Source organism: Lottia gigantea (genome assembly GCF_000327385.1).
Source record: "Lottia gigantea unplaced genomic scaffold LOTGIsca_89, whole genome shotgun sequence".
NCBI classification, from domain to species: domain Eukaryota; kingdom Metazoa; phylum Mollusca; class Gastropoda; family Lottiidae; genus Lottia; species Lottia gigantea.
The window spans coordinates 175457-197318 of record NW_008710923.1 but is presented as its reverse complement, the minus strand read 5'-3'; the positions used below and the strand labels follow the sequence as shown (position 1 = coordinate 197318).

The following is a 21862-nucleotide window of genomic DNA, read 5'->3' as shown; positions in this document are numbered from 1 at the left end:
AAATGATCAATTGATGATTCTTTTGTTGGAGAAAATGGATTGACATGATTCTGGGTTCTCAATGATGTTTTATCAATTATGTCAAATTATTCAGTGATCATATTTTTCAGTTATTTAAGTACATCTTTAACATTTTTATTTTTCAGTCTTCCAGAAGTTCAAGTCAAAATGATTCCAGATCAAAGATAAATGCTGAATTCGGTCAGTTACAATGTGAAGTGGACATTACGATTATTGACCGGTTGTCTACACTACTAAACAATGATACCTATAGTAGTTCTGATAGTAAATCTACTAGTAATCTCTATAATGACTATAATCGACCATATAACAGTATGGTAAGTACCGATTTCATGTCATGATCACATTTTCTTTTATTTGGCAAGAGTAACATTAATTGTACCGTAACACACTGTGATTTGCAAGACTATACCTTTTCATTAGGTACCTTGATTTACTTCCCTTGATCAAGAGTCACAAGGCGTAATTAACATCTTGGTTCCTTGTTGACGATAGTTAAAGTAAGCAGACAATGTTATTTATTTGTTGATCAATGGATTCTTAACTGAAAGTGCCTCAACATTTGCATCCACATGTGGCGTTACTTTTCTTGTAGTTGAAGAAAACTCAAAATCAAGAACCCTTTAATCAGTAAAATGAGCAGTTTATTTCACTGTAGTTTGAGCATTGAGTTCTATGACACTCTTGGAAATCTCAGCAGCTAATTCAGTTAACTGTAGTCTTGATCAGAATATTATAAGTATACTCCGACATAACTTAACGTGCCAAATGGATACACAGAGTTCACTGTATGTTTTACAGTTATTTAATGAAGCCATTATGGATGAAGTTCCTACAGATAAACTAGATATTACTTTAACTAGTCAGTCAGCTACACTGTGTATTAGGTAATATATTGATATTTCATTATACTGGGGGCAGGGCTGAAAAAATAGTGGGGCAGGAGGTGGATGCTTTGTTTAGCACCTTTGATGTCCCAAACCTGAGCTAGATTATGCTCAGGGGCAGCATGCTATTCAGAGATGTAAAGAGAGTAAAAATCATGGTTATGAATTTCATGGTAGATTGTATCAAATACATTTATTTGAGCTTTACAATTCTGTTATTACTGCTTTTTAAAAAGTTCCTCTATATAGCAGTGCCTAAGAGAGGGAGATGCTTGATGCTTGCAAATTCGGCCCATTTTAATAACTGACATACTTGCTTTTTTACTTCAGGTTTCCAAAACCAGACCTGAGATCATCAACAGAAAGACTTCCATGGTGGCAACGTAATTTACATAAAGAAATATTAATCCTACAGTTACGCAATTTTAAAGTTTTAACTCAAGTAAACAGTGGCTCAAATGAATCTAGTAAATTAGAATTTACTTGTAGTGATATATCAGGTAGGTTTTGTCATTTATTGTGGGTTTCACTCTTAAAAGTTTTCAGCAAATGAAAATGACAGGTGACTCAAGTTACATGGACTTCTCAAATGGGATACTGACTAATCCAGTCTGTAATCATCAATTGTCTCTGTAAATACATGCAAAATTCGTAGAAAAAAGGACACTTAAAGCAATGATTTTAATAAGTTTACTGTCACTATAAACTATTTTGTAACTTTTCCAAAATGTTTAATCTTAATGGGCCCTCACACCATAGCGATCACCAGTTGTGTATGGTAGCGAAATAGTATAGCAGTCATAAGTTTCAAACGTAACTCTCATACAACTGAGCTGTGAGTACCCATGACCATTCATTATTTGCATTCATACGCAGCTAGTAATCGCTATCGTGTGAGGGCACTTTTTACGAGGCAAAAGCTTTTGCTATTCTATCTGTCTCTTTCATTTTCAGCATTTTTCCAAGAAGACTGTACCCCTATATTAATAGCCTGTATTACATCTGATGATACATGTGATAACTCTGAGAAAGATGAAGGTTTTAATTGGCCGCGACTGGTAATAACATCACATCAGATCTCGTCTGCTCTTCAACAAGATGAACACGGAGACTCCAGTGATTCTACCCCTCATGATTCTTTAAACGGTGCTTGCCAGTTCGCTAAGTCTGACCCCTCCCCCTTCTCCGCGAAAAAGTTCATGTTTCAACAAGAAGATCTAACATCTATATCACATCCTGAACCTAAACATACTTGTGAAGAGGTTTGTCTTTTTGGTTATTTACGGTAGTTGATTTTTATTTCAAATATAAAGTTGTCTGATATTTTACCAGCTTTCAGATACCCAAAACACAACTTCACAATAGACAGTTCAGATTTCAACTCCATAGTAGACATAGAAGGCTGGCATCATTTGCTAGTTTGAAATCAGACGTCAGATTTCTTAAGTCTTTGAAAAATATCCTTTTTTATACTCTGTACAAAATATATGTTTAGTAGAAAATAATGTTTATAAAAAAAAGGCTTGCATCATTTGCTAGTTTGAAATCAGACGTCAGATTTCTTAAGTCTTTGAAAAGTATCCTTTTTAATACTCTGTACAAAATATAGGTTTAGTAGAAAATAATGTTTAAAAAAAAAAAATATTTGAATTTCAAAAAATACTGAAGGTGTTCTGAAACATATTTTCAGTTGGTACTACCTGGTAATGAAGAAGAATTGAAACAGTTTAGAGAAAAAGAGAGCAGTAATACCAAATTATTAGTAGAAATTGTACTACCAAATGTTGTTGGTGTATTACATAGTAAACAATTCTTTGAATTGCTCTATAATAGGTAAGATTTTCTCGCTAATTTTGGGGTACTGTTTGTGATTAGTGTGGAGGGCTGTATCTCAGTTTGTCTGTTGGTATTCTTCTAGTCACCTGATACTACTTTCATTATGAATTTCTTGCTCACTATATATTATACTTCCTCATGTAAAAAGTTCATCAGCTGCTACTAATGTTTCGCCAATATGTTGTATTGGATTTAGTGTTTTGTTTTGTGGTTCAGATCGTTATTACTTGGTTTATTAATTGGTAAGAATGCTTAGACAAGATTGACATCATTTGTTAGGTTATGCTGTGGAAATTATGAAATTCTCCGAGTCTGGTACACCTTGTTTTCTGAAATATATTTATAGATTTGTATATTTTCTATAGTTTCGCTGTGTTCTTTGTTATTTTACGAAGACATAGATTAGCTGATCAAGGAAATCCACAAAAAATTGAACCTCAAAGAAAAATGCACTTTGATCATCTTGTCATTTGTATTTTAGAGTAAATAATGATTTGTTGCTATGGGAACCAATGGCGCCATCACCTATTAATACACAAGAAAAGATCCACCACAGTTTGAATGTATTGTCTCCACATAATGCCAGTGATCTCTTCCAAATGGCTCAGTCTGGTCTCCATTATATGTCAGGTAAAAATAAAAAAAATTTTGGGACCGTGGTATCTCAGTAAGTTAGACAACAGCTCGCTAGCTTTAAGGTTCAGGGTTTATTTCTTCTGTTTATAGGGGCTGTTATGGAAAAGTCATAGGAGGGACTTCATTGTGGCCGCATGTTGAAAATTCATTGGGGATTGTTGCCATATGTTGCAGGTACCTAGTTGATTGTTTAATGAAGGTGGCCATGTGAGCTAGATGTACTGAATCTGTATTTACCAGTATTGATGTTTTGATGTACTGTATGATATTTTTTGATCAATTTCAGATTCTGATTCTGATGATGAATCTTACAACTATTATTCAATAAGAGAAAACAAACAGAAGAAACAAACATCACATTCACCCACGTTACAGAGTAAAATGTGTTTATGTTTAAATATTGGCCATGGGAAAGTTTTAGCCAATGTTGCTCATCAGGTAAAGATGAAATTTTACTTTGAATTTAGTCATTTTGACAGTTTCCACCTTCTCTTGCTGCCAGTCTGCATTTTCCTATGAACATGGTAGTCTATTGCCTTGAAAACAGTACTTACTAAAAAAGTATTTTCAAACTACTCCATTGGGCCAGCCTCGTTTCTGGGAGGCCATTACAAACTCTCCCTACCCCCTCTTCCATACTCCCTGTCACACCCCTCATAGAAACCAGCAGCTGATCTATATATTTATATTTTTCATCAGGATGTAAAGAAACATGGTGAAATATTAGCTGTGATAGATGATACCGTCCTATTCTCTGTTGTATGTCATAATGGTGATCCTTATCTCAGATATCTCTGTTTTCAAGCCAATAAAATAGACCTTTGTCATAATGGTACGTTATTTCATGATAGTGTATTTCAAAAAATGTAAACATAAAATTTTCTTTGTATCTGGCTAAGAGCATACTTAAGATCTTCAACCTGTTATTAACAGCCTTGTCAGACTGCTAAGATGTCTAATTCTGCTGTTGCGCCAATGAGAAATTGGCTAGGGGTGGAGCGTGTAGGAAACACCAGATGTCATGCCTTGACAGCCTTTTGTTTTGGTCTTGTTTAAAAAACTATCAAGGTTCAGCTGTCTGCTTTTGAACTTCATAGAATCACAAAGGCCGTTACTTAAGCATCTTAAGATCTCCATGAACGTAAAAAAGTACAGTACATGCGTGACAATAGTCTTTGTATAATTTAGGTAGTTTAACTGAGCCTAGTCTGAGTGGTGAGGGAGCGTTAGATTCTTTACGAAGTGAACAGACACGAAGTTTACATCCCTGTATTAGACGTAGTGTTAGAGGCATACCATCTAAACTTGCTGGACAAGTTGGTATCGGTACTGATAGTAAAGATATGTTAACAGTGGCTGTTAAATCCAAATTAGATACCATTAATAATGTCAAGGTAAGATTTACTAGCTTAGAATTCTAAAAAATGATACAAAAAGCTGAAAGTAAGCATGAGAAAATCACACAACAGATATTTTAAAAAAAGTTGATTTTTTGATTTAAACATATTCAATTACAAACAAGTATACAATGCACTATGTTAATTCCGACTTCAGAGTATAACGAAAAATCTGAACAATGTAACTTCTTTTGCGGCTGTGGCATTCAAAGCAGACCATGCTAACTCTTTTCGAAACACCTGATACAACTTTTATTCATTTTGTCAGATGAGATTTTGAGTAACAAAATTGTACAGATTTATATTATGAGTCTCAATTTATTTCCTTTTTATGTCAATTAATATTGAGACATTGAGAACTACAAAATTCTCTAAACAATATATAATTTTGTAGGAATTTTGCGAAAGTTTCAAGGAAAAGTCCTTATGATAATCAGAGCTTTGATTTTTATTAATGATATTTTAGTATGAGTTTTGAAGTATAATAAGTTATGTTTTTATTTTAACAGGACTATACTGTATCTGTTTGTGTTAAAGGAGGAACATTACATCATAGAATGTGTGATACTGGTGAAAGTTGGATCACTCAGGTACAGTTGTTTTATATTCCCCTATGGCTTAGCTTGTTCTTAGGTTGGTCCTTTGATCTACAGCAATTTCAGTGCCGGAATGCTGAAAATTGTAAAACTATAACTCAAATTGTGAACAGATTTAAATAAAAGATAGTGAAGTACTTTTAAAGAAACGTAATATTTTTCAGGCTTTAGATTTATTAGATTTACGAGACTATCCTATATTAGGATATATAGAACCTAAAGTTGTCACACAATTACATCTACATTTATGGAGTTGTTCTATAGACTATAGGTAAGTGTCCTCTTTACTAGGAATAATCAAATGAAATGAAATGGAGTTTTATGTCCTACTTTTCTGCACCTTGTGGCTAGGAATAATCAAGGAACGATGCCAAGAGAGTTGGTCAAGGATCAGCTGGCAGATTATAACAATCATTGAGAGCTGCACTTACAGATATTGAATAAGCTTACAGTTATAAAATTATAAGATTGAATGGAATATATTATAAACAAGATGGATCATTAGCTATGAACATAATATATTCTAAGGAAATATCAAGACCCAAATAAGCAAAATGGGTGACCAGGCATCTATCTTTGGAAATTCAGGACATTTTGAATAGAACTGAATTCTTTTGTTGCTGTTTTGTTTCAGACCTCTATATCTTCCATTAAGATCAATGTTAACTGCAGATACATTTAGTATATCTAGTAATATAGTAACAGGTTCACAAACATCATTGTTACGGTAAGATGGACTTTTATATTGAACCTAGAGATTTAATTAGAATTTAAATGATTACTGAGGTAAAATTAATCGATTGAGGTGAAATTTAGTAAGAATAATCAGAATAGAGTAAGGAACATCATCACATTGTACTTGAGGACAAAAGTTAAAATTGCAAAGAGGTACATAAATGAAGTAGGGCCTAATGTGTCCCTAGAGTGCAAGTTATTTTCCGACCCACTGAAGTCAGTTTTTATGACATTTTTTTTTTAAATGTGTTTTAAATGATTCACTCTTTGAGCATTCAATAGAATGGGTATATTGTGACAGCAAGGAAACAAAGCATCCCTTATTTTGAAAATGAACTCAACTTAACATGCTGTACTTAATCATATATGCATGCATGTGCGTGGGAAAGTTCAAGAAAGAATTAAGGGGTGACTGGTTCATGTTCTGAATCTTGAAGTTACTTGACAATTTGCTTTCTTTTTAGTAAGGCTATTCTCTCCTATTTTTCTGTAGGTTTCAGTTAGATGATGCAGCTCTATTTCTATCAGATAAACAATACATGGAAGTCAATATTAAAGATGGTAGGTTATATAATTTCTCTAATTTAATCTTTGGACAGTATGAGAGTTTCAATTAGTTCTGGCCAGATTATATTGGTCAATTGGTACAATGTAACATATCGCTTGGTTGTGTTCAGATTATTTATGAAACTAAGTATACCAGACTTACATGTATACGCAAGTTATGTCAAATGGCTGTTGGTGATAGATGTCTTTTTATTTCAGAATATGTTTGTGTGGGTGATTTAGAAAGATTAGAATTATCTTTAAAAACCAATGATGGCAAAAATCAGGTAAAAGTTATACTTAGACTTCTGACAATGTAACTGCAGGCTGCTGTTAGCTTTTACCAATGTAGTGCCAAACAATTATCATGAATTTTGTGTTTCGTTTTTTTATTGATACCTAGGTTTTTTTTATTGACTTAATGAATTTGATCTTTTGAATTGCATTACAATTTTTATATTTCAGAAATATCCTAAAACTGACCTTCGTATCCATACCAATCGTATTAATATCAGAACCTGTTCAGATTCCTGTAGTGCATTAGCTGATCTAATACAATATTTCGCTACAGACGGTGATCTTCAACCTAATCACCAGTCACCTGATCACCATGACGACAGCTATACTACTAGTAATACTGATGAGGAATCCTATAGGGATGAGGATTCGGTAAGTATTTCATATTTTGATACAAAAAACTCAAGATGGGGTCCATCTTGGAATTGGTTGTGTTTGTGCCAATACTGTAACTTTTAAAATGTGTTATTAAATCAATATGTGATACAGATATTGCATATTGAAGCTGTAGATCTGAAAGAGAGTAGGTTGATGCTGCAGTCCTGGGATAACTTCACCTCATCGACCACTACATGGTAACAAGCCCAATCAGGACAGAAAATAGGAACATGAAAGTCCATCTAGTTTTATTTGATCAAAACCAGACGTGATGGTAGTTGTGGGTTCTTATGACCATGATTGAGCCATCTTTGTTTCAAATTCCAACCAAGCTATAAATGGGAACTAATAATCTGGGAAAGGAGAATTCCCAGGTGTTCAACTTAGGACCAGTTTGTGGACAATATTCTATTTAAAAAACGTATTTCTCTCTCTCTTTTATTTCTAAAACTATTGTTGGTATTGTATTTTGTAGTTATCATTAACCAGTGATGTTAGTGAATCTTCATCAGTACCATCAGATAGTACCAGTAAAATGACTGAATCATGTATACAACAAGTCAATACCATGATGGCTGATGCTATGAGAGAATCCAGTCCTTCTACTTCTGGCTCAGGTAATGTCTTTCTTTTCCTGGCTTTAAAAAGGAGGAGGTGGTGGTATTTGAATGTGTGAGTTTGGCTCTGGCTTATTCCAAAAGAGATGTAAGAGAACTCTCTGCATTATTTTTTTCAATTACTGTAAAAAAAAATCAAGTTTGGTTTATGCTGAAACGGAAGTAGGATTAGAACTTGTGCACTGAAGGTTCCAAACTGGCTTATTACATATGGATGTTAGTAGAAAATATTAAAAAATTGGAATAGAGTATCTTGGTAAAATCCCTTTCATTGATAACTTCTTAATTTCCAATTTATTTTTATAGAATCACCAGAACAAGAGAACAAGGGAAGACGTGAGATATTTTTTGTATCAGAGGGTAACGAGGGATCAAGGCAATATGGAACTAGTGGTTTACGGGAGATAGTATCACCATCCAGTGATTCTATGTCCAGTAGTATGTACTCTGATAAAACAGAGAAGTTTAGTGATGATGAAGAATTCTGTATTATTAATGATGCTGGATGGGGTATAGCTGTAAGTATATGGTATATTCGCATAAAGGGCTTTGATAATTTGGTGATACAGACCATTATTAGATGCTCATTTCTGTTTATTAAGAAATTTTTCACCTCAATTGTAATCTAACAAGTTTTTTCTAATCAATCAGTGAAAACTAGATTACATTTTCATTTCTTTTTTTTTTATGAAATTTTCACCTCATTTGTAATCTAACAAGTTTTGTACCAGAGTCCTGTTATAATGACATTTTATTCAACCAATCAAAGCATGTTATGATGAAGCTATTTCCTAATAACAATGAAGACTTGTGAGATAGCAAAATCCAAAGAAACTGTCAGATTGCTTTATTTTGGGTTTTCGCTATTCCACAATTTTTCATTGGTAGAATTGGTAGAATTGGTGATTGATTGAAAATATGATGATATGATTGGTTTTTAGAACAACATGTTAGCAGCTATCTGACAACTAGCTACATCAGCTCAAAAATATATTTAAGTCAGCTTAGCATACTTTTGATCAAGATGTGTATTCCTCTATTTCAGCCTAAAGATGGTGAACCAGCGGTAAGAACATTGACCAATGAACCAATAGTGATTATAGAGAATTATATAGCACCTCCAATAGGTAAAACAGATCTATTAAAACAACCTGATGACTTCCCTACACCTGATAGTAGATATACCTTGAAAGAGTTGACAGTAGTATGGTACATGTATGGCGGCAAAGATTTTGGTATGGCCAACAGATCTAAAGGTTGGTATTATATCATTGTCTGTTGTCTTGATTTAGATCCACTGCAATTGGTTTTGTCCTTTTATTTCGGATGATTCTTTGCTATTAGGATCTTGAAAGTTGATGTTATATCCTGTAAATAAGGGGTATATTTTGTTTGTAACTTTTGTAAATGATGTTGTTGGATTATTATGTTTTGTTCTTTTGGAAATTGGAGTATTATTTCCAGACATTTCTTCCCTGATAAGGATGTTAGATATCAAACGTGTTGGCAGCATAAACATACATGTGTAATCTACCAATGTTGGAGGGTTTCTACCGCTTTTGCATGTTGTCCACCGCTCTACGAACGGAATACCCAATTCTATTCTGCTGCATAATATGATCTCTTGCCAAAGAAACAAACGTTTAAATCCACAATGAAAAAACCCCTAAATGACACAATAGAATAACATATCAATATATTTTGTAGGAAGAGAAAGAAGAACATCGGGAGATTCACCAAAACCTAAACGGTAATTTAAGTTTACAATCCATTTCTTTAATATTCAGGTCTTGACCCTTATATCAGTCTTCTGCTTGAAACTCTTACTCTTGACCTTCTGATCTTTTCAACATTAAATTCATATTTTTTTATCACTTTTTGAGTGAATTTTTCCAAAATGAAAATATCCACCTCTAAACTTATTATTAACTGTACAACTGATTTGGTAATTTTCTTAGTTTTAGTTTATCTGACTTTTGATCATGATTGTAGATTTAACCTACCTGATTTCGGAAAGAGTTTATCCAAAGAAGAAATACCAGTGATTAAAAAACCATCATGGCAGATGCGAGGTGGACCAGGGCGTGACTGTGATACTTTAATGGAACTACAACTTAGTAAAGTAAGTATTGAAACCTCTGTTTAATTGTATTGTCATCTATCTGTCAGTGATGCAGGAAACCTAAGATAATTACCAAATGAATATGATATTAATTTCAGGTACGCTTCCAATATGATGTTTATCCACAACATACAGTACAAGCTTCAAGACAAGTTTTAATAATACACGAAGTGGAGATCAGAGATAGACTATCTAGTTCTAGTATTAATAAATTCCTCTACCAATATACCTCCGAATCATTACCTAGACAAACTCATGCTAATATGGTACGTTCAGGAGCTGAATTCTCCAAAATCAACTTGAGATGATGTATATTTTTCAGTCCGATTGGTCAATCACTTGAATTGATCTTGAATTTAGTTTTATCATCGAAAAAAAATTACCTTATTTCTTAACATCTTGATTTTATCTTAGTTTAATTTTCAAGATGGCCCCAAATACACTTTTACCAAGGCTGATGAACTGCATATTTTCAAATCAAGTTGCCTCCATATTTTTTTCTTCCTTTATTGTTTTAATGAGCAGCAATGGCAGGATTGGCGCTAGACTCTTCTCTGATTTCATGATGAAATACTTCTTGATTTATGATTGCTATTCTTACTCATATGAAAAGCTACCAATGTATTGCTAAAATGTTATTTGGAATTTTCGAGAAACATGTATTTTGATATGTTTTTGTTGTTTAGGTATTAATCAAAGCTATACACACCAGACCAGACCCTAACCTACATAGTCAGGAATGTGCTTTAAAAGTTAGTTTATTACCACTTCGATTGAACATAGATCAGGTTCGTTTTTATGTTTTCTTATTATAATTTAAAGGGATTGTAAAGAGATGCCCCAGCTTTGTTTTTATGTGTATTGTTGCCATTTATGACTTCCATTTGCATCATTTCAATTTTTCTACCCAATATGTGTGATAACTGTTCATAGAAATGTCTATATATACCTGTGTCTTAGTTTTATTCGGAGATCCACAGATGTCTGACTGAAAATTGGAATGGTGCAAATCAATGCTCTTAGTGTCCTCATTACACATTAAAATTTTAGAAAATCTTATTAAAATCCATAAGATGTGATGTCTTTCAAAACCTGTGCAATATGCGATATGATATTGAATCAAAACCTTTATCATGAGGTTAAAAATAACCAAATATTCTAGTCTTGTAAGAGTATGTAATATAATCTAGAAATTTTCATTTCAGGATTCTTTGTTCTTCCTACGAACATTCTTCATGGAATTATCTGGAGAAAAACCATCCAATCCTTACGAAGTGTCCACCAATTCTGATCAGAAACCAGTAAATGTACCGAAAGGTGTATCACCCCCCACCCCTGCTCCTGTCATGGGGGTCAACAAGACTCAAGAAGAAGGACCAGAACCAGATGAACTGTTGATTAAGTTTGATGAAATGACATTAGAGCAGGATGAAGCTTTACAAGCTAAGTTATCAGAAGAGTCTTCAGATGCTGGTGAAACAGAGAGTCAACCCGTTTTTATCAAGTAAGTTTGTGATTTAAATACTTTCTTAAATGTTAATTGCCAAACTTTTATTGTGGCTATACTATAGTAAAGTTTGGCTCATATAGTACACTTTGGCTCATAATAGTAAAGCTTGGCTGATATAATAAAGTTGTGGCTCATATAGTAAAGTTTGGCTCATATAGTAAAGTTTGGCGCATATAGTAAAGTTTGGCTCATATAGTAAACTTTGGCGCATATGGTAAAGTTCGGCTCATATAGTAAAGTTTGGCTTATATAGTAAAGTTTGGCGCATATGGTAAAGTTTGGCGCATGTAGTAAAGTTCGGCTCATATAGTAAAGTTTGGCTTATATAGTAAAGTTTGGCTTATATAGTAAAGTTTGGCTCATATAGTAAAGTTTGGCGCATATAGTAAAGTTTGGCTCATATAGTAAAGTTGTGGCTCATATGGTAAAGTTTGGCTCATATAGTAAAGTTTGGCTCCTATAGTAAAGTTTGGCTTATATAATAAAGTTTGGCTCATATAGTAAAGTTTGGCGCATATAATAAAGTTTGGCTCATATAGGACACAGTCTGGCTCCTATATTAAAGTTTGGCTCCTATAGTAAAGTTGGCTCCTATAGTAAAGTTTGGCTCCTATAGTAAAGTTTGGCTCCTATAGTAAAGTTTGGCTCATATAATAAAGTTTGGCTCATATAGGACACAGTCTGGCTCATACAGTAAGTTTGGCTCATATAGTAAAGTTTGGCTCCTATAGTAAAGTTTGGCTCCTATAGTAAAGTTTGGCTCCTATAGTAAAGTTTGGCGCATATAGTAAAGTTTGGCACATATGGTAAAGTTTGGCTCATATGGTAAAGTTTGGCTCATATAGGACACAGTCTGGCTCATATAGTAAAGTTTGGCTGAGGTTTTACAGTTTGCCTTTCATTTGGCAGAGTAGCTCACAATTTATTCCAGGATGCACGCTCAGATTTGACACTGTTTCAATTTGTAGTGCTCAAAGTTTTTAAATCATGAAGTTATTTAATCCTCATATAATAATGTTGTTTATTTTTCAGAACCTTTATATTTTCTCCTGATGTACATATAAAATTAGACTATCATGGTAAAAGATTGGATATGCAACAGGTTTGTCATTCTGGTACTAAACTCAACCTTAAAGGTCACTGATAGTTTATTGAACTTTATTTGGTCTGGTTGCCTTAAAAATTTGATTGCATGATGGTTCTAGATAGAGAGTGCGAGTAATTCTGTCCTCAAGATTTAAGAGTTAATTCTGAGGTATTTTCTTGCTTTGTTTCAGGGAACACTAGCTGGTCTGTTAGCAGGTTTAGCTCAACTAAACTCTTCAGAATTAAAGTTACGCAGGTTGAATTATAAACATGGGTAAGTATTTATTGTCTCAACTAAACTACAAGAAGTATTTATCTTTTGAATCTTCACGGATTAGAATAATGTACTCTAATATCTCGCTCAACTGTACAAAACACACTCAAACTTATATGTAACCTCTATACTAGATTTATTTGTGAATTATAAACTTATGTTTAGTTGTTTCATTGCTGTTACATTATATTAGACTCATTTGATTGTAGAAAGCTAATAAGAATTTTAAGGATAAAGATGGCCTAGAAGGGAAGGAAATCTGCTGGTAAAGTATGATACACTATGATAAATGTCCTGCTACTCTCTGACCTTGTTATTTTCAGTTTATTGGGTATGGATAAAGTTCTGGCCTATTCAGCACATGAATGGTTAACAGACATCAGAAGAAACCAACTGCCAAGTATATTGGGTGGTGTAGGACCCATGCATTCTTTTGTTCAAATAGGTAATATGGTCTTATGTTTTGCTAAATGTCAAAAAGTATCTCATTTCTTATTCATTGGTGCTAAATTCTATATTTTGAAGAGTCTTTTCAAGGATATTATATTTATGTGTTTACTTATTTTGAGTTTCTGCTCAAGAAGTGCTGCAGATCTCATCAATAATCCATGCAAAACCTGTAAGATTGATCCTTTTTGGGGACACTTACAATAGGAAAAGATTAAGTCACTTTCAAATAAAGTTGATAAATACTGGAGTCACCTTTTTGGAATGATGTTATTCTAGTTCATGGTATAAAAGATTTATTCTGGCTGCCAGTAGAACAGTATAAGAAAGATGGTAGAATAGTGAGAGGTCTTCAGAGAGGTGCTAGTTCATTTACAACATCAACAGCTATGGCTCTGTTAGAGTTAACTAATAAACTGGTTCTTTCTATACAGGTAGACACTTCAGTTTATGTCTTACTTATATGCAATATTGACTACAATTTCACTTTGTGTTCCAAATTCTTCAAAAGTAGGTGATAGGGGTTGAAAGCAGTCAGTGGGTCAACTCTCAGAAGCACTGGCTGTGGCATCAGATTTTTTTTTACCTTGAAGAGGTACCTAATCTCCAAGTAAGTAACTATCTTAATGTGTCTAGTTGTCAGAGAAAGGGGTCGCTAACAGGCCTATAGTATTTAAAAGCTATATCAAAGTTAGTATTTGTAGTTGAATACTAGTAGCATTCGAATCTTATTTGTTAAAACACTGGTTGTAAATAATTTTCAATATTTTATTACAGTATGTAGCAGAGCTAACCTATGATATGTTATCACCAGGACCTAGTGTCAGACAGCCAAAACTTAAACATAAAAGGTTTATGACTCATAGAATTCGTAAAGGTCAGCCCTCTGATTTGAGAGAAGGTGTTAACAATGCTTATATTGTTATTAAAGAGGTAATACATTTGTAAATTTTTCACAAAATCTATTGGAAACATAACTTTTGTTGAACATTTTGGGTCATATGAACATTGTAAATAATTTATAAAATCTATAGGGAATGTGATATTTTGTTGAACATTTTATGAAAATAAGTAATAGGAACATTGTATATTTTACAAAAAAAAAACAAGAATTTTGACAAAAAACATGATATTAGTTGGAAATTTTGTATACAGTATATTTGTGAGTATAATGCGCAGTTTTTTAACCTCAATAAACTAATCAACACTTTAAAAATACACCCATATGCTTACTCTGTACCTTGGAGTAGACAGTCTTGCTTTTGTCATGATTAAAGATAAAAACTGTGTAAAAAAAATGTATATTAAGAACATAAATCAGAATAAGAGAAAATTATTTAAATCCTTTAGGTCTAAAGCAAAGTCACAATTATTTTGAAACTTTTCAAAATTTTACAGGGATTTGGTGATGCAGCTAATAACTTGGTGAGAGCTGCTACAGAAGAACAGGAACAAAAAGGATTGACAGGTGTTGTAGGCGGAGTTTTGAGACAGATCCCACCCACAATTGTTAAACCAGTAATCATAGCATCAGAGGCCACATCCAAAGTTTTAGGTGGAATGAGAAATCAACTGAGACCGGAATCTAAGAAAGAAGATGAAGAAAAATGGAAGGGAGATGAGAAATAGATCAGATTTCAACAGCATTTTTTTTAATATTAATAAATTCTTTATATGGGTCAGAATTAAGTCTGCAACACCAAAGTGACATGGTCTAGTCTAATATTCTAGATAATATATTATCTGAACCTATCTGAACCATCATAACTTTAAAATAATCCTAAATATATCAAAAACACAAGAGAATATATTATGGTATGATTCACTTCTTTAATAACAAAGTACGTAACGTTTCAACACAATTTTCACGTGTCGTCATCAGATGAAAAGAAGTGTGCTATAACATAATGTATTTATTTGTTATATCTGCTCCTAAATGTCGTTCAAATGATAATGATATGACTCCTGATTGGATAATTTTTTATTGATTTAACCCACACAGAACACTAGTTGTGAATAAATGTGTAAGATTTTATAAAAACCAAAATGATTCAACATATAGTATATTGTGTAGTTTAGTCCAAAAGATTAAATAATGAAATAAACTCAAAAGCTGATGTGAAAAAAAAATTTCTTTATTTTTTTTTATGACATTTCCCCTTTTTTAGTTTACTATGTATATATTGTTTAGAAAATTTCTATTATAGTTGATTTTAATAAGTTATTAGATATGGTTTGTTTGTTATGTTTTTATATTATTGTGCCATCCCTTCATCAAAATCAGTAGTTTCAATGCTTATTTCTGAAATTAAAAGTCCCTGAAACGTATTGCTTACACAGCACAAATTGAAATCTACTTTTACCATTTTTGAAGTAAAATGAACAGTGTTAGTGAAATCACTAAGTTTTTTGTATGTAGGCTAGCTGTTAGAAGGCATTTGTTGGTTGTGGATTCTAATCAAGCGTCCGTTCTGACTATTCCAGTTGACCCAGCTGTAAAGTGGTTCTTGTAATCCAAGAGAGAGCAATGCTAAGTAAGAGGTTTAGCTACGGATCAGCTGGTAGACAGGATCCTAGTGAACCTTAGATGTTACCTTTGTATAAAATATTTTGATTCTTTCTTTTCTATCAGTGCTCAATATTTTATTCTTTGTTTTAGTCTTCAGAACTCTATCTTGTATCTTACATAGATAAATATTTATTGTCTTAAAGGGTATTGTTGTCTAACTGTGCATTTTACCTGCTGATAGAACTCAGCTCTCTGTAACACTCTTGAAAATGAACATCTGCAGTCAAGTTTGTCTACAATCGAAAGTGAACTGCTGTTAACCTGCAGTACTTTAGACAATTACTAATTAAATCAGAAAAAAAATAAAATAGTAGGGAATATTGTTCATTTTTTCAGACATTTACAATTCTTTTAATATAAAAAAGCTTTAATGGACTCCACCACTGAGATAAATTGCAGTTTTTTTTATCAATTACCGAAGTCAAATGTTTATTCTGACAAATCAGCATGTATCAACTAATAATAGTGATATACTGTACATTATTTGCTTTCTATGGTGCTTTAATTTAAAAAAAAAGCTGAATGTGTGTGTTTATTAAAGGGATTGTAAGATGATTTCTAAAAAATGTATGTGTATCTTCGATACAGATAGTTTCGATTTACACCATTTCAGTTTTTAGTGGACTTCTGCGAGCTTTGCAATTGCACTTAAACTAGGACGTGGCCCTTAGATATTATTAACAATTTTTGTGATAGTTTCGTTATAAGAGGCTTAGTTTTGGCTGAATTGTACGAATCACAGATCTCTGACTAAAGATTTGAATGGTGCTATCAGTGTCCCTCGATACACATATACAAGTTTTTCGAAAATCTGTTTGCAATCTCTTTAAAGCTGCAATGTATATATGAATGTATATGTCAGTCACATTGTCAATTTAATATATATTCTAACTGTGATAAACAATGTAAATAAACAATGCAATATATAAATAGCGCAATTTTGTATATTAACATAATGTTATGTCTATATTGGTCCAGTGGAGGCGTCAGCCTCCCGATACTGGGGGTACAAATAGGGAGCATTCGTCATAGTCGCAAGCCTAGAGCATCGAAATTTTCAAAAAATTGAAGTGAATTGGTTCACATATTTTGGGACAAAAGCATATAAAAAGCATTTTTTAAACTTTGTTAAAAAATTAAGTGCAAACGCTTTTTCTGCTGCAAATGCCCCCACTCCTGTACCCCACTGCTCTGGTCATTCCCTAAAAACTCAGGAGTGACCAGAAAATATTCTTTTCGTGACTAGGACCCACCCCATTTAGTTTCACCACCAGAGCTAAATGCGTACACGCTTCACTAATAAAATACAAAGTCAATTTTATGTAAATATGTAGATTTTTTTATCAAAAATAAACAAAAATTGATATATACATAGACTAGCATCATCTTACCTCGTCAACATAACAAACAAACATATCAAAATATAACAAGCTCAGAGTTGTTTTCATGATTGGTCTTCAGCAATCCAGCGAAAACAAAGGCTTATAAAGAGCAATTAAGGACAGTTGAATATTACATCAAATCGTTGAATTAACATCGATTCGTTGATGTAGCATCAAGTCGTTGAATATAACATCGGGTCATTTAAGTCGTTGAATTAGCATCGATTCGTTGATATAGCATCAAGTCGTTGAATATTACATCAAGTCGTTTAAGTCGTTGAATTAGCATTGATTCGTTGATATAGCATCAAGTCGTTGAATATAACATCGAGTCGTTGAGTATAACATCGAGTCGTTTGAGAACAAAACATCGTTTCGAATACAAACCTTAAGACACATCGTTGTAAATAAATTAAAAAATATTAGCAGAATAGCATATCCGATTCATCATAAAACGGGAGCACCTGCTGTATAAGAATTGTCACTAGATGGCGTTTGTTGTGGCGGCCATGTTTGTGATGGTGCCGCGGATGTGGAATAGTATGGATTACTGAAGGAAGATATCATGAACGGTTGGTAAGGATCTTCTGTATGTTGGTGATGCAGGTAATGAACTGGTGGGCGATATGGATCGGGATGTCGAACAGACGATAACATAACTGGAGCATCTGCTATAAACGGAAATGGGAATACGCGGTTCACGCCTAACGATCCATGATTGACGCTACCTGGTATATCACTGTAGCAACGATCAGAATTATTTCGCGGAGAGGTAAATGGATGATGCGGGCTAAATGTATGTCCCATTGGTTGTTTGGGTGTTTTATCACCTGGTCTGTACCCAAGTAAGTCAGCCAAGACTGGGATATTTTCAAACACCGAGTGTCCTTTTGGTTGGTTGTTGAGATGCGGTGTCATCACTGTAGAATTGTGCGATGAATATTCGTTTGGTAAGACAGAGATGGGGTTTGGAAGCTGTTGATAACCCTGAACCAGCGTTGGTGATGTGTTTTGGTCCGAGGAAGATTTCGGATCTTGGAAAGCTGAGGACGATTTGGAATGACTGAATCGGTTCACTGTTGTGTCCAGAAAACCTGGCGTTATCACTTTGTTTGGTGGTGAGATCATATCGTAAGCATTGAACAGAGATACACCTTTAACTCTGCTTGATGCTGGTACTTGTTGGACGGAAGATGTCGATGCGGCTGTTGCGGCTGCTGTGGCTGCTGTGGCTGCTGCGGCTGCGATTGCAGCCATCTTTTGCTGAAGTTGCTGTTGCTGCTGAATTTTTTGCTGCTTTTGCTTAGATTTCTTTTTGGTCTTTTTTGATTTCAAAACTGTCTTTTCAAACCTCTCAAGTTCATTGATTACACTTTTAAGAACAACATTGGGTACCATTTTTGGACCATCAACTTCGCTTGACGTTGGAGAGGAGGAGCTTTTGTCGCTCGAATCACATTTAGAACTGGTTTCGTTTTGTGGGGGACTCGTAGGTGGATTGGATGAATCATCTTTGTCCTTTGATTTAGGGTTATTGATAACATCTTTCCGTCTCCTGTTCTGGAACCAAATCTAAAACGACAAAAACCGGCATTTTAATAAGGAGTATGCTCAATCTAAATGTCTATGCGATAGCGCCGTAATTAAACGCTTAGTTTATGTGGAATTGGACGACCCACAGACTGATTGAAAGTTGAAGTGGTGAAATCAACGCTATCAGTGTCCCTAATACGCACCAAAAGTTTAGAAACCTCTTTTCAATTCCTTTAATTTGTCAATGTATCATCAAAGCCACATACCTTAACTTGTTCCCTGGTGATTCCAACACGTTTTGCAATCAGTTGTTTCTGGGTGCTGTTTGGGTAGCGAACTTTTTCATATATTCCACTGAGTAATTCTAGCTGGTACCTGGTGTAACTTAGTCTTTCTCTCGGTGGTGGTGGGGTGAAGGGTCGGTATTCTAAAAAAAACATTAATCAATATGAGATTTGATAATTTACCAAGATGTATTGCGTCCGTTATCGACTTTGGTTTCCAGATATGTGGATATTAATGAAAGGAAATTTCGTCAGGGATAGAATAAGCTTTTTTCTGATTTTCAATTCCTTATGGATCTTTAACGTGCACATACTGAAGCTGACCTGTATCACCGACAAGGGAAAATATAATGATGGTTCGACCTATGTCAGAACCAACAGGCTAGCAAACATCTGTTTTGATATGCCGAATAACTGATAGATATAAGTTTGTCACAAGATAAATTTGTATTAAAAGCGGTCAGCTGATCAATATAAAAAAATTAATGAGAAAAATTTGTTTTAAAACAAGTTAGGCTGGGTAGCGCCCAGATTACGTCGGTGATGGCGCCATCATTGTTTTAAACCATCAATTAATTAATCAATTTAACAATTACCATCATCTTCATCTTCGTCGTCATCTGATTTTTCAGTTGATTGTTGGTCATAAGTTGTGGCTTGTTTATCATAATTTGTAGTTTGGGCGTGATTCCAATGAATTAAGCCATTATGTTGTATATCGCCGGTGGGTAAGTTGGGGCGACTGGTATGTGTTATGGCTAGCGGTGACGTATTTGATGTATGTGTATGGGGAGGATCGTAATGTCCTAATCCTGAAAAAGAAAAACAAATGATGTAAGATGTCATCACCTTCTGGCTTTATTAAATCATATTATTGAAGGTTTATCGTTTAAACTAAAACGGATGACTTTACATATTGACATTTTTACATGTTTGTCACACTTTAACAATGACCAAACATTTTGTATTATTTTTGTACCAATATATTGAAAGTGAGTGGACAAAAGCATTACAATAGTGTCTTTATTCATTCACATTTGCTTAAGAATTGTCACTAGATGGCGTTTTGGATTCGTTTCTTATTTTTCTTATATTTTTCCGTCTCAAATGTAATCTATCAAGTTTTCTATCGCAGTCGCGTTCTAATAATGTTCTTTTTAAACCAATCAAAGCTTGTCGTACATCTAAGTTTAATGTCACTGATGTGTTTCATGCTCAATGGAGGCATGCCAAGTATAGAAGTTAACGTCTGTCTAAAATAAATATTTGGGTATTAGGGTAACACCAGTCAAGTAAGTCTTATTATCAAAATCATTGAGTATATAGTAGATATGGTATACTAATCAAAATAAAGTATATTAGTTGTATATTCTACAATATAATATTAATTAATATTAATGATAATCGTTAATCTTTGAGTAGATTATATCAATAAATTTATATTACAATATATACATCCGATAAGATAGCTCAATTACGCTAAAAGTCTTATATTTTTAATTGAAGAATGGTATTACGCCCGCATTACAAGAGTTTCAACATTTTCTACCTCATCAATCTCCCAAATTTATATTAGTTTGATTGAAACTAAAGAAATAACTTGATACGATCGTCCAAAAACATCAAAAAAGCATAAGCGATAAGCTTCAATGCTATACTAGTTCTATTCTGAAACAATTGCTAAGGATTCAGAAAACAAGGCTCTGCCACAGGAAGCAGCAATCGCAATATATTATTGTTGGCAGCTTTGAAATGGATAACAGTTGCATGGTAGAGTGTATGTAGATATTCCAGATAATTTTATGAAGAACAGAATCGTTTGATCTGCCCATGACAACATGTGCAAGACCGTGTCACTGAAAGACATTTCATAACTGACAGATCCTAAGACTTCTCTCGATAAGGATCTCTATTCTTTAACAAGTCTTCTTATTGTATTGGTCTATTTCCATGCTAGATAGCAGTGTATCCTATAACACCTAATACTTGTGACCTAGGCCAGTGCGTCTATAACAGTACCTCAATAAACATTGATACAATCTACAAATATGACAGATACACAAAATGGTACCGTAACATCGATCCTATAGCTTACCTTGTGCATTATGGACGGGTCTGAGATTATCCAGTTGTATCATCTTGGTGGTTTCCCGAACTTTTAAATCCTTACATCAACGTCAACCAAATTGCACTTCGGTGAACCACGAGTCTGAAGTCTCCTGCTACTACTAACTCCAATAAGGTCGTGTCATAAGCTCCTCGATACGATCTGACCGATTATGGAAACACGTGTAGTTAAATCCACTTCTTAAGATAAGACCCAAATTGACTATGAAACGGCTTCCTGGGTTCAGTTATTCACACCTCCGATGGGGCAAGTAAGCAATTTACAGTTAGGATAGTTTTTTTGTATTCTGTAAAAAAACGTCACGTTTTCTCTCTTACATCATTTATAATTCACACCGGTGTCCTCAACACTTACTGTCGACAATTACTTTCACGGTTCCCTTAGACATCCAGTTGTCAAAAATTATCCCGAATGTCAAGATTCGGTTATTGGTATAAAAACTCTAGCCTCAGTTGGTGATATGAACGGTAGTATCCAATGTTGAAGCTCCAATGATCTTTCACAACCTTCTCGACTGACTGTCTGGGTAGATGATGATCAACTAGCACCTCAACTGGTCCTGATATACGGCTCCCTATTTT

At 33.9% G+C, this 21862-nt stretch overlaps 2 protein-coding genes across 2 annotated transcripts in view; one reads left to right on the top strand and one right to left on the bottom strand.

Moving 5' to 3' along the window:
* The window catches only part of LOTGIDRAFT_197758 (hypothetical protein), a gene marked incomplete at its 5' end in the record, with an annotated part of 38658 nt that extends 21777 nt beyond the window's left edge, over positions 1-16881 (top strand). The window contains 27 exons of the mRNA XM_009068066.1: positions 207-338; positions 823-908; positions 1239-1408; positions 1863-2103; positions 2577-2741; positions 3226-3329; positions 3667-3806; positions 4089-4216; positions 4573-4774; positions 5287-5367; positions 5538-5644; positions 6008-6100; positions 6602-6669; positions 6874-6941; positions 7120-7250; positions 8955-9226; positions 10019-10068; positions 10167-10334; positions 10755-10856; positions 11274-11411; positions 11493-11572; positions 12611-12680; positions 12856-12938; positions 13262-13383; positions 13665-13819; positions 14163-14318; positions 14784-16881. Of these exons, the coding sequence (XP_009066314.1) occupies positions 207-338; positions 823-908; positions 1239-1408; positions 1863-2103; positions 2577-2741; positions 3226-3329; positions 3667-3806; positions 4089-4216; positions 4573-4774; positions 5287-5367; positions 5538-5644; positions 6008-6100; positions 6602-6669; positions 6874-6941; positions 7120-7250; positions 8955-9226; positions 10019-10068; positions 10167-10334; positions 10755-10856; positions 11274-11411; positions 11493-11572; positions 12611-12680; positions 12856-12938; positions 13262-13383; positions 13665-13819; positions 14163-14318; positions 14784-15014 (3543 nt within the window). The 3' untranslated portion in view covers positions 15015-16881. The remainder of the gene's footprint in view (positions 1-206; positions 339-822; positions 909-1238; positions 1409-1862; positions 2104-2576; positions 2742-3225; positions 3330-3666; positions 3807-4088; positions 4217-4572; positions 4775-5286; positions 5368-5537; positions 5645-6007; positions 6101-6601; positions 6670-6873; positions 6942-7119; positions 7251-8954; positions 9227-10018; positions 10069-10166; positions 10335-10754; positions 10857-11273; positions 11412-11492; positions 11573-12610; positions 12681-12855; positions 12939-13261; positions 13384-13664; positions 13820-14162; positions 14319-14783) is intronic.
* A 902-nt stretch (positions 16882-17783) lies between these two features.
* LOTGIDRAFT_169764 (hypothetical protein) lies at positions 17784-21291 on the bottom strand (the record flags this gene model as incomplete). The annotated part of the gene is made up of 4 exons (XM_009068065.1): positions 17784-18908; positions 19136-19296; positions 19750-19965; positions 21249-21291. 4 exons carry the CDS (start codon positions 21289-21291, stop codon positions 17784-17786), a joined length of 1545 nt encoding a protein of 514 aa, XP_009066313.1.
* Positions 21292-21862: the final 571 nt, after the last annotated feature.